The sequence below is a fragment of the Ovis aries genome, chromosome 24 (assembly GCF_016772045.2).
Source record: "Ovis aries strain OAR_USU_Benz2616 breed Rambouillet chromosome 24, ARS-UI_Ramb_v3.0, whole genome shotgun sequence".
NCBI lineage: Eukaryota > Metazoa > Chordata > Mammalia > Artiodactyla > Bovidae > Ovis > Ovis aries.
The window spans coordinates 42,205,773-42,217,778 of record NC_056077.1 but is presented as its reverse complement, the minus strand read 5'-3'; the positions used below and the strand labels follow the sequence as shown (position 1 = coordinate 42,217,778).

Below are 12,006 nucleotides of genomic sequence, written 5' to 3'. Positions count from 1 at the left end.
CGCGTGTGCGCGGTCTCAAGCGCCGTGGGGTCACGGGGCTCGTACAGTGCTCGCACCCCGCTGCTCTGTGTTGGAAGTGAGAATGTCTGTGAACTGTATGTCTTGCTCTGGTTTTACAAAACTGCTAAACTGACGTGGAAATTGTGAGGGTTTTTTTTCTGAAAACCAAATGCTTCTGATGACTCAGTGATCCGTCGCTGCAAATGACTCTCTCAGCCTCCACCCAGGCGGCTGTGGTCTCAAGAGCACATCTGTGTGGTTACGCTGGGGCTTGCGATCTGTGCTGACGGCCGAGCAGTTCAAAGCTAACAGAAGTAACCTGGAGAGTGGTTTGCCTTTGAGAAGAGGCGCCCCGCGCAGAGCCTTTGCGAAGCCTCGTCCCCGGGGCGCGGCTGCAGGCAGATGCGGTACTGGGCCTCCGGTCTTTATCTGTATTGTGATTTCGCGCTGTGACTGGAAGTCCGAGTCCTTAAGAGGTGTTGACTTGCTCCTTGCCTTTCTAGTTTACTAAGTAGAAAGGACGGTTGAGATGAAACTTAAGTGTGGTAACGTTATGGGCCAACAGCACAGGGAAGATGTTCCCAGGTTGGTGAGGGTTTGGTTAGCAGACGGAAAAACCTTCGTATCCTGGCGGGACGTGGAGCGCACACAAGCAAGGCGCAGGTGCCAGCTTTATCCGCAGCTTGTCTTCCGAAAATCAGAGCTGTGGTTGGAACTTAAAGTTGGAAGATATTTCAAGAAGGATGCTTCGTGGCAACATTAGTCAAAGCTGACAGTTAATGATCTGAGTTTTTAGTCACCAGTTTAAATCATGTCAGGCTTTTCCGTAGTAACACGTGCTGTTTTATGGAAAGTCCTAGTATTTTAGAACAACAGGAGTGGGCCAGCTCAAGTAAAGCTCGCCCTTATTCTGTATTTGTGGAGCATAAAAGTAACTCTTGGTACTTTATTATTAGTTTTTATAACCCATTTAATTTTGTTTTTATAGTTATTTATCTGTTTTTATGATCCATTTTAAAGCCAGTTTTTAAGCACCCCTTTCTCTGGATCTGTCCCCGGGGAGAGCAGCACTGTTTGTTTCGGTCAGGTCACTGGAGCAGGGCCACGGGCTGGGTGAGGACTGGAGTGGAAAGGCTGGTGAGCTGAGGTGTGCTGGCGGGGGGGAGGGTGGGGTGGGACCAGGCTTGTGCGGGTCTCGAGAATGGGGACGGAGCTCTGCAGAGCCTGGCAGACGTTCAGCTGAGACTCCATGGGGGCAGGGCTCGGGCAGCGCTGGGCAGGGTGCAAGGTTTGGGAGGGGACACTGGAGGCCTTGTGGTCAGTGGTAGGAAGAGGACGAGGGGAGGGCAAGGGTGACTTCGCGGCCTGGGAGGGCACAGGAGGAGCGCCTGGGAGAAGACCAGTTCATGGGAGGGTGTGTGATACTCAGGCTCAAGAGCTCTACAGGCGGCAGGCACCTTCTGGCCCTCAGCCAGCCCGATGGGAGCCCCAGTGCCCCTGGGGTCAAGGCCCACATCTTGGAAGAGGACATTGGTGGAGGGGTGTTGGTCCACATCTGCGTGGTGAATTCTGACTTGAAATAATTACAGTGTTCATTTAAGAAAACTGTGTAAAGTAGTTTTGGGGGAAAAGTAACGACTGTGTCCTGCATTAAAATGATGTTGAGCTTGGCGCCCTCACTGCTCAGTGCGGGTCAGTGCAGCCTTTGTCCTGCCTCCGCTCCAGCCTCTAAAGTTAAGAACCTTTTCCTTAAGTTACAGGTGGTGCCTCAGTAGATACGGCAACTTGGAGCTATTTGTATTGATTTTCTGTTGGTTTAGCATTTTTCAGCGTCAGACCTAAAGCCCACCAGCGGGGTTCCCTGGTGGCTCAAGTGGTAGACAATTCGCCTGCAATGCGACAGTCCCGGGTTCGATCCCTGGATTGGGAAGATCCCCTAGAGAAGGAAAGGGCAGCCTACTCCATCCAGTATTCTTGCCTGGGGAATCCCATGGACAGAGGAACCTGGTGGGCATCAGTCCACGGGGTCGCAAAGGGTCAGACACGACTGAGCGGCTGAGCGCAGTGTGAGGTCTGCGTCTGTGATGAGCTGGATTCTGAAGAATCTTCTGTGATCCTGTTTCTTCGTTCCTGGCTGTGCTGGGTCTCCGGGGCTGCACGGGCTGCTCTCCAGCTGTGGGGGGTGGGGCTGCCCTCTGGTTTTGACTGACGCGCAAGTTCCTCACTGTGGCGGCTCCTCTTGTGAAGCACGGGCTCCAAGGCACACGGGCTTCGGGAGTCGCAGCTCGTGGGCTCAGGGGTGCTGGCGCCCAGGCTCCGGAGCAGGGGCTCGGGTGGTGGAGCCCAGGCTCAGGAGCAGAGGCTCAGGGGTGTTGGCGCCCAGGCTCCGGAGCAGAGGCTCAGGGGTGGTGGCGCCCAGGCTCAGGAGCAGAGGCTCAGGGGTGTTGGCGCCCAGGCTCCGGAGCAGAGGCTCAGGGGTGGTGGCGCCCAGGCTCCGGAGCAGGGGCTCAGGGGTGTTGGCGCCCAGGCTCCGGAGCAGGGGCTCGGGTGGTGGCGCCCAGGCTCAGGAGCAGGGGCTCAGGGGTGTTGGCGCCCAGGCTCCGGAGCAGGGGCTCGGGTGGTGGAGCCCAGGCTCAGGAGCAGAGGCTCAGGGGTGTTGGCGCCCAGGCTCCGGAGCAGAGGCTCAGAGGTGTTGGTGCCCAGGCTCAGGAGCAGAGGCTCAGGGGTGTTGGCGCCCAGGCTCAGGAGCAGGGGCTCAGGGGTGTTGGCGCCCAGGCTCCGGAGCAGAGGCTCAGGGGTGTTGGCGCCCAGGCTCAGGAGCAGAGGCTCAGGGGTGGTGGCGCCCAGGCTCCGGAGCAGGGGCTCGGGTGGTGGCGCCCAGGCTCCGGAGCAGGGGCTCAGGGGTGTTGGCGCCCAGGCTGAGGAGCAGGGGCTCAGGGGTGTTGGCGCCCAGGCTGAGGAGCAGGGGCTCAGGGGTGGTGGAGCCCAGGCTCCGGAGCAGGGGCTCAGGGGTGGTGGCGCCCAGGCTCAGGAGTTTGGTGCAGGGCCTTAGCCGCCGTGGCACGTGGGATCTTTCGGATCAGGGATCCAGCCGTGTCTCCTGCGTTAGCAGGCAGATTCTTTACCACTGAACCACCAGGGGCGCTTCTGGAAATGTTTTTACAATACAGAGTAAGTTGCAGAAATGTCAAGACCATTTACTTTGCGCCTGTGCCCCTGGTTCCCCCGGGTGTCCGGACCCTTGGCCCAGGGGTCCGCTGTCTTGAGTGGGCCTGTTCTGCTGCCTTCTGGAGATCCCCCCAGGTGTCCCCAGAGTCTCCACCTCCTGCAGATAAACCACTGGGCCTGCCCAGGGCCTCCGGGGAGCGGGTCCCCCTCTAGCTTCCAGGAGGCCTTTGTTCGCAGCCCTTTGCCTTGGGCTGCGATTTACTTTCCCCCTGCTTTGTTCCCTGTGGCGGCTGTGGCCTCTCCCTCACCTTCCTCCTTCCTGCCGGGGTGTGAGCTCACCTCCTGGAGGTGGGGAGTCCTCACTGTCCTGCCCCGCTACTGGACTGCCTGTAGGACCGCCGCCCCCACGGGGCCCTGAGCAGGCTCTCCGCTCCTGTTTCCGGATCTGGGAAGCTTGCTGGCGGTGCAGAAGGGCCTGTGCTTTGGTTTAAGGTAATTACGTGGAAGTGGGTTTTCTTTGTACCGTTCGTCTCTGGACTTAACGGTGAGTTAGACGCAAAGTGGCGCTGGCGGCTCAGTCTCCGGCTTCTCCTCTCCTCCTGGTTGATTGTTCAGCAGCTTTCTGGGCTCCCTGTCTCATTAACTGCGTTATCAGGCAGGGTCTGCTGTTGACAGTGAAGGTTGTAGCCTCCTGACAGGGTTGACTTCGTGGCCCATGGCGGGGTGCCGGTGACTTCAGCGCATCTCTCGCACTTCCCAGAGCCGGCCCTAGACCTGAACCCCAGGCAGGGGCTGCGGTCGGAGCCCATGGAGGGAGTGTCAGCTGTGGGCCGAGTGGGTCCCAGTTTGCTTTTGCTTTGTAGGAAAGGCTTCACGTCCTAACGGCTGTTTTTAGAAACTCACGCTAGCTTGCGCGTCCTGTTAGTTCGTTTTCGAAGTGGCGCTGTAACCGGCGCTTATCTCTAACAAGGTTTTCTCCTTCTAGTTCAAGCTATTCTTCTGATGCTCTGGATTTCGAGACTGAACACAAGCTGGATCCTGTATTTGATTCTCCGAGAATGTCCCGCCGCAGTCTGCGCCTGGTTACCACAGCCCGCGCGGCCGGGGACGGCGCCGCCGGGGACGGCGCGGCCAGGTGAGCGAGGCGGAGACCGCGTTGCGCGCTCCGGCCTGCAGACCCTCAGTGTGGGCTGTTCACGCTGCGCGTGTGCACGTGGGCGCTCACGTGGTTCTAGCTCAGCTGTGGACAAGGCTGGAGCCAGGGCCGGGGTGTGCGGGCTGTCTGCGTGGGTCTAGAGGGCGAGGACACCCCTGCTTTCCGGCCAGTGTTCCCCGCTCGTCCGCGTGCAGGCTCCCAGTGGGGAGCAAGGGGCCTGCCCGCCGTCGCGCGGCCCTGCGGCGTGCGTGTCACCGGCGCTTGGAGGCTGCTTGTGAACTCTGTGGACCTGTGGGCGCACGCTTAGTTCAGATGTTTACCTGTGTTCACGGTTGTCTTGTTGACTTGATTTCGGAACTCTGCACATGCGTGTGGAGAGTTATTTGTGCACAAGGAGGAGTGTGCAGGGTCCCTGTGCCGTTTAGAGATGAAGAATGAGAGTGACCGCTCTCCTTCAGCTTTGCTCGGTGAAGAGCGACGGGTCTCCAGCCTGAGTAGTTGTCTCTCGGGAGTGGGCTGCTGACTGGTGAGAGGACGGGCCTCTGCGCTGACAGCAGGGCTGGGTGTGAGCGTCTGTGGCACCACCTCCCCATCCACAGGACACACGCGCAGGCTGTGCCCCCTGCGGCCACATGCGGCTCACTTGCAGGAATGTTCCTGGGCATCCTGGTTCGGGGCTCACAATGGGCCGGCTGCGGGCTCCCCGGCTCTGACAGGCTGCATCTCTTTCCCCGGGGCTCCAGGACCAGGCTTCCTGGGCTGTGTGCTCGGGGGCCTTCCTGTCTCCGCTCCGTCCCTGGGGTGCAGGGGAGGGAGCTTGTCCTCATGGGCTTCCTGTCCATCGTCGCAGTGAGCCCAGTACAGAGAGGATTTGGTGGCAGCCTCTCCTCGCTGTGCTGGACGCGGCTCCGTGTTCACTGTGACTGAGAAACTGCAGGGTGTGCCTGTGGTGCCGTGACTTGGTTTTTGAGTTTGAACCCCTTTTGGGTCACGAAGTGAAAGCCGCCCAGTGGTGTCCGAGTCCTTGAGAGCCATGGATTGTCGAGTTCATGGAGTGCTCCAGGCCAGAACCCTGCAGCGGGCAGCCTTCCCTCCTCCAGGGGCTCTTCCCAACCCTGGGATCGAACCCAGGTCTCCCGCATTGCAGGCGGATTCTTCACCAGCAGAACCACAAGGGAAGCCCAAAAACACTGGAGTGAGCAGCCTTCCCTTCTCCAGGGGATCTTCCAGACCCAGAAATCAAACTGGTTTCTCCTGCATTGCAGGAAGATTCTTTACCAACTGAGCTATCGGGGTCGTGGGATGCCAGCTAATCCAAAAACTACCTGTGCATACAATTTTCCAAGGAGTTATTGGAGCCCAGCTTAGCAGTTCCTTTTTTAGATTAGTAGGTGGCTTATTAGGGAGCAGGAAGGGTGTGAGAGAGTGCTGCTGGGACGGCCCTTCTTTGTCAGGCAGGGATTCTGTGCTGGTGAAAGGCAGTCATTCGCATTTGCTAGACGGAGTTTGTTGACTTGTTTCTCACCGTTTCTTCTTTAGACTAACCAGACAGCGCGGCAGCGCACAAAAGTCGGCGTTCAGCGTCCACCACAGCTCGAGGAGGGCCCTGTCCTCGGCTGCCAGCCGTAGCGGCTCGGCCGCCGTGCAGGCCGCGGCCTGTCTGCGGCCTCCTGTGCTGGATGAGTCTCTGATCCGTGAGCAGACCAAAGTGGCCCACTTCTGGGGTGAGTTGTCTCTGGTGATGTCTCCGGTTGTCCTGAGAAGAATGGGTATTGTAGCCAGTTTGTCGATTTGCCCCTTCCTGGTGGGGGGAGCCCAGCGAACGTTTGAGGCCTTCCCCTGAATCAGATTGGAAATGCCAGGAAACCACCTCCCTTGGCCAAGCGCGTGTCCTGCTGCGGAAGGTGGCGTGGAGGGCTCGGGCCAGGCTCACGACCATCTGATGCGGGACTTCGTGCGCTGTTGACGCGCAGTCACTGGTACACTCAGCAGCGTGGTTTCAGGCTCTGGGCCAGTTTCTGACTCCTTGGAAGGCACCTGGTGAAGACAGGCCGACTCCAGAGGCGACGTGGCTGTGACCTGGACCCCTGGGCGGCAAGCAGCATGCCCCGCCCTCACTGCAGAGGGCGCGGCGGCCGCAGAGGCCCCTGCTGGGGGGCCGAGAGCTACTGTGCCCCCTTAACATCCAGGCTGTCCCTTTGGAGGCGACATGGAGATCGGGTTGGCTCTAGAAATGGCGTGTGCTGGTCTGGGGAGGCCCTGCGCACACCGTGGTTCGGTTTTGTTCACCAGTGGAGTAGCGCCTGGGCAGTGGGCGAGCGCACTGGCGCTGCGGTTCCTGCCTGCTCCTCCACTCACGGGGCGTGCAAGCACGTGAGACGGGGCCGTGTGGCTGAGACGGGGGCGTGTGGCTGAGACGGGGGCGTGTGAGCATGTCAGATGGGGGTGGGTGTGTGTGTGACGGCGGGGGTGTGTGACTGAGGGGTGTGTAACGGTGTGAGACGGGGTGTGTGTGGGTGTATGTGACACGGTGTGTGAGATGGACGTGTGTGTGAGATGGACGTGTGTGTGAGATGGACGTGTGTGTGTGAGATGGATGTGTGTGTGAGATGGTGTGTGTGTGAGATGGACGTGTGTGTGTGAGATGGTGTGTGTGTGAGATGGTGTGTGTGTGAGATGGACGTGTGTGTGAGATGGTGTGTGTGAAGTGGCATGGTGTGTGTGGGGGGTGTGTCAGTGTGTGTGAGATAATGGGTGGGGTGGCGTGTGAGGGGCGTGTGTGTGTGAGGGGGGTGTGAGTGTGTGTGAGATGAGGGAGAGGTGTGTAAGCGTGTGAGACACAGAGTGTGTGCGGGCGCTCTCCCCGGAGATGCACCTTCTCCTGCAGTGGGGAGCAGGCGTCTGCAGGCGCCCAGGGGGGCCTCCGGTGGCCGTGGGCCCCGTGGGGAGTCGGGCGGGGCCGGGGCCGCGGCGCTCGCCCATGGGCCTCTCTGGGCCTCTCTGGGGCCTTTGTCTCTGCTCGTGTGCGTTTTCTCCGGTTTTGATGATTGTAGCTCAACGGCAAAAAAATGTGTTTTTTAGGTCTTGACGATGACGGAGATCTTAAAGGTAATTATCTTCCTCCTTTGCTTCCCCACGTTTCTCAAGATGGAGGTTTTAGTTAGCTATCTTCAGATTGTAACAAGCAGGTTCCGTCTGTTCTTTGCAAACTCTAGGTGGGAATAAAGTCGCCATTCAGGGAAACGGTGAGGTGGCCGCGGGAGCCGCGGAGGCGGCCGGGAGCAACGGCTACACGCACAGCGACTGCAGCCGCCTCTCCGAGCACAGGGGCGTGCCCACCACCTCCCCTGCAGCCCGCGGCCCGGCCTCCAGGATCTACTCCAGGGACAGGAGTCAGAAACGTGAGTCTTGCTCTTTTAAAAGTGAGGAAAAGAGTTCATGTCCAAACACTAGCTGTTTCATTTTCTCCTTGCCAGCCTTGTCTTGAGGCCTCATGGTCTGCACCGTTTCACCGTAGCCGGGAGCTCAGAGTGACCCTTTCAGAGGTGCACCAGTGAGCTGAGCCCTGCTCCTGCTCCTCCTCTCCCAGCCTGCGGCTGATGTGGTGGGCCTTGTCCCTAGGGGTGGGTGAGAGTCTGTCCGTTTGAACTCCAGAGTAAGCAGGAGAAACCCTGTTCCGAATCGGCCTGCGGGGCTGTGCGGTCCGTGCAGAGGCACTCTTGCTTCCTGAGGGCCACAGGCTCCAGGCGCCTCAGGAGGTGGCGGGCCGCGGGCCGTCTCTGGTCTCTGTGGGTCGCCGTCCTGACTGCGGGGACAGCCCACCAGAGCATGGGGGTGCTAGGTGGCCCGTGGCACACCAGCCTTTCTGGGAGGGCGGCAGGCACAGGGGAGGGTCCTGTAGGCAGCCGCTGACTGGCAGGGGGAGGCCCTTGGGCCCCCGTGTACCTGCTTGATCGGTTCTGATCAATACCTGGCCAGAGAGAGTCAGCCTCTGCCGGGTCTCCATGGAGTACACAGCTACAGAGCCTCCTCGGGGGCCGCCTGGCCGAGGTGCCCCTCCAGCGGCTTCGCGGCCGCTGCGGTTGCTCTTTGCCTTCGGGTGTGGGGGGCTGGGAGCGCTTGACTTGAAACCCGCGCTGCCTTGTTTCCAAGCCCTCGATCCCGCGTCTGTGTGATCCGAGCGCTGGTCTGCTTGGCAGGGCCGGGGGACACGCCGTGCAGGCGGACAGAGTCAGGAGGGAACAGAGCGGGGCCGGGCGGCGCCCCTGTGCGGGTCTCGCCACGAAGGAGGACGGCCCAGGCCGACCCCAGTTCCATTCCCGCACCTCACCCCGTGGCTGGGAGCTCTGTTTTGCCAGTTGCTGTATTCCTGCCCTCCTCGGGGCTGCCAGAACAGTGGGGACGCTGTGAGGGGAAGGGCAGGGCATTGGGTGCTATGGAGACCCACGTCCCACGCGCCCACACTGCCCGGGGCCCTGCACCGTGACCTCCCCGGCCCCGGAGCAGCCCCCCGGGACGGCTGTCCCCCTTGTCGTGGTTGCTCTTGGCCTCGTTGCCCCCATCGTGCAGACCAGGAAACAGGTTCAGCCAGCTCCGGACGCTTGCCGGCGAGTGACGGAGCCTGGACCTGGCACCCGAGCCGCTGGTCCTCTCTCTGGGAGCTCCCTTGGGGCTGGGGCCCGGGCCTCATGCTTGATGCGCCGCACGTCGCGCATTGAGGCTGCGTTTGAAGCTCGCCGTTGCCGCGTGGAGCGCAGCGCCCTCCTTAGGGTGGAAGTGCGCCCCACACACTGCCCTCGGCGTCGCCCGCCTCTGGCCGTGTCTGCCGCTCGCCCCGGCTGCGGCTCTGTCGCTGGCTGCCAGCCACTCATCCTGACCGCCGGGGACGGTGGCCTGAGCCCCACTGCGCTGGAGGTGAGGTCTTCAGGGGGAGCTTCTGGATCCTCACCCCACTTCCTGCTCCAGTCGGTCTTGAGTATTTGGGGGAGAAAACCAGTGACGGGTCTCGGAGCTTCTGTCCTCACTGCTCCTTGCCGTAGACCGCAGCAGTGCTCTTTGGAGCCCGTGCCAGCTGCCTTACCTTTGAAAAACATTTGTTCCTAATTATTTGAGGGAAATGTTTATCAAAGAACTTTTGAAAACCTCAGAGGTGTGCAAGAAGAAAAATTAGCGTAACTTGTACGCGGAGGCTCTTCTCTCTGTTGTGTGGTTTAGGTCACACTGCTGTGGAATCTGTTATATGAGCATAGTTACTCAAAATACGCGTAATAATCGTAAGCTAACCCCAGCCCACAGTTTCTTTCCTTACCTTCTCATCGCGGAATCTTTAAGTAGCGCAGGTAAGCTCAGCCCCTCCCTGTTCCTCCTCAGTCCCTGTCTGGTGTCCCTTCTGGAGGGACCTTCACCTCACCCGTTCACTGAAATAAGGAGGTGAAAGTCGCATAGCGTGGACTGAGCTCTCTGCCATTTTAGAGGATCGTTTCGGCATCTCCACGCTCCTGCAGAGACGCGGAGTATGTTTTAGAGGGTCTTCCCGCTCCTACAGAGACTCAGAGTATGTTTTAGAGGATCGTTTCGGCGTCTCCACGCTCCTGCAGAGACGCCGAGTATGTTTCTGTCTTTGCTTCCGGCAAGTGGTTTTGCAAGCTCTCTCGTGTTAAACAGTGATTGCCGTGAACGTAGATTCTTTTTGAAGCCTAATGTTGCATTTATGATTGTGTTGAAATTTGTTTAGTTGGTGTGGACGTGGACATTCAGGCTTTGCTGTTTGTACACGTCTACACACTGTGCTTTCTTTGGGTGTGCGTGAGTTCGTGCACAAGTCTTCCGGGAAGGCAGGCCCGCAGCAGCACAGCTGTGTTACACACCGTGCATCCTGTCTGAGCCGTGCAGTTTCTGAGTCTGAAACCTGATAGGTTGAGTGCATTGTAGAAAAAATATGCCTTTCTGGGCTATACCAGAAAGGCCTTAAAAGCCTTGCACAGGCTTTCCTTGGACATTGAGCAGTGTTCAGCAGAGCAGGATGCTAAGGAGCAGCTCTGACTGAGCCTGTCCTCTGCAGAAACCACAGTCAGCAGTTAAATATACTTAAAAACTGTTGCAGCTGGCAGCTTCTGACTCACTGTCATCGCTGCTGAAAGCAGGCTGTGTCTAGTGCCAGTTTAGAGATTGTTCCCGTTGACCTCCCAGCAGACTGACCAGGACTGCTCTCCTGCAGGCCAGCTGAGGGTCCCGCTCATGTTCTCTCGCTAAGTAGGAGTCTTTGTATTTTTGTTCTTTTAAGTGTTGCCAATTGATGAATGAAAAGTGGATTTTGGTGTTTTTGATTGTCCGTGAAACAGGCCGTGGATGAACCTGCTCGTTAGTTTTTTCCTGTTTTTACCGATCTCTGAATAAAGTTTACACTGTGGTGTCACACGCAGAGGAACGCGAGTGGAGGAGCGCAAAGCTCACCTGACGGGGTCTCTGGTCCCAGTTTTTTTTGTTCAGATCTCCACTTCACAAGTAGCCTAATGCTTTACTCAGGCCATCTGGGGAGAGGGTTGGAGCTCCGACCTTATTTCTTGTAACTCACTCGTGCGCAGATCCCTCCAGTCCCCATGGCTTCACGTGTGTGCCTGACCTCACAGAGCTGCGTGGGGGTGCGTGCACGGGGCTGCTTCTCCCTGCTCCCGGCGGGCCCATCTCCAGGCCGCCCTGTGGTTGTCACGGGGCAGGAGCGAGCCTCGTTCTTCAGCTGCCACTCAGTGAAGAACCTCTTTTTTAGTGATAGAAGTTTCTAGCCACTGTGACTTGTAGACGCCGCCCTGTGTGTTGGGGTTTCGGGGGCTGCAGTGTCTGTCCTGACATGGTGCTGTGGAAAGGGAGCCAGGGACGGGCAGGCACCCGGAGTTCACGGAGGCTCGGTGTCCGTGTCGGCGTCCCCGTCCCCTGCTGCACGAGCTGTGGAGCGCCTGTGAGGGGGCTGCCCCTCTCTGAGGGGCTTCTTGCAGCTGGGAGCACCGTGGGCTTGCTGGGCCAGAGGTCAGGGCAGAGGCCGTCTGCCAGCTTCTGAAGGCGGCGGTGCTCTCAGAGCCCGTGTCCACCGCAGCCAGCCATGGAGAGACGCGTGTGGCGCTGCCAGTGCCCTCGGGGGTGGCCGGTGTGTGGCTCTGCCGAGCAGGGGCCTGCTTAAAAGCGGGCTCCAGGGGGCGCCTTGGCTGTCGAGTGGTTGGGACTACGAGCTCTCACTGCCCAGGGTGAGTTCCTGGTTGGGGAACTCAGACCCCACACGCTGCATGGCACGGCCAGAGAAAAGGCGGGCCCCGCCTAAGCTGAAGTGCGCCACCCCTCCTGGCCGGAAGAGTGACTGCTCACGGTCTCTCAGCAGGCCGCGCCGCCCGCCGCGGGGATGGCATCTGGTCGCTGGCCGTGCGCACCTCGGCGTCCTGTGCCCCGTTCTTGGTACAACTTTTCCAAGTGGTTTTAATGAAGCTCAATTATGCATCAGAAAATTACAGATTGAAAAGTTGTGAATCAAAAAGCTATGAGTCAGAAAGCCATGACTCAAAAGGTATTTAAATAATTTTTACTCCTTTTTGCACCAAATCGTGCGCTTTCAAGGTGGAGAAAACACTCCTCCCCACTCGCCGCTTCGCTCACGCCCTCCCCTTGGCCTGTGCGGCCTCTCTCTCGCGCGTGCG

General features: G+C 59.1%; 1 protein-coding gene across 10 annotated transcripts in view; it reads left to right on the top strand.

Annotated features, from left to right (window-relative positions):
* The window catches only part of SUN1 (Sad1 and UNC84 domain containing 1), a 42,129-nt gene that overhangs the window by 12,633 nt on the left and 17,490 nt on the right, over positions 1 to 12,006 (top strand). For 8 of the 10 annotated variants that reach the window (XM_042240424.2, XM_042240418.2, XM_042240419.2 and 5 more), the window contains 5 exons: positions 4,154 to 4,303; positions 5,864 to 6,048; positions 7,406 to 7,432; positions 7,540 to 7,725; positions 11,691 to 11,876. In XM_042240424.2, coding sequence (XP_042096358.1) covers positions 4,154 to 4,303; positions 5,864 to 6,048; positions 7,406 to 7,432; positions 7,540 to 7,725; positions 11,691 to 11,876 — 734 coding nt within the window. The remainder of the gene's footprint in view (positions 1 to 4,153; positions 4,304 to 5,863; positions 6,049 to 7,405; positions 7,433 to 7,539; positions 7,726 to 11,690; positions 11,877 to 12,006) is intronic. The other 2 variants (XM_042240416.2, XM_042240421.2) reach the window with 2 other exon arrangements.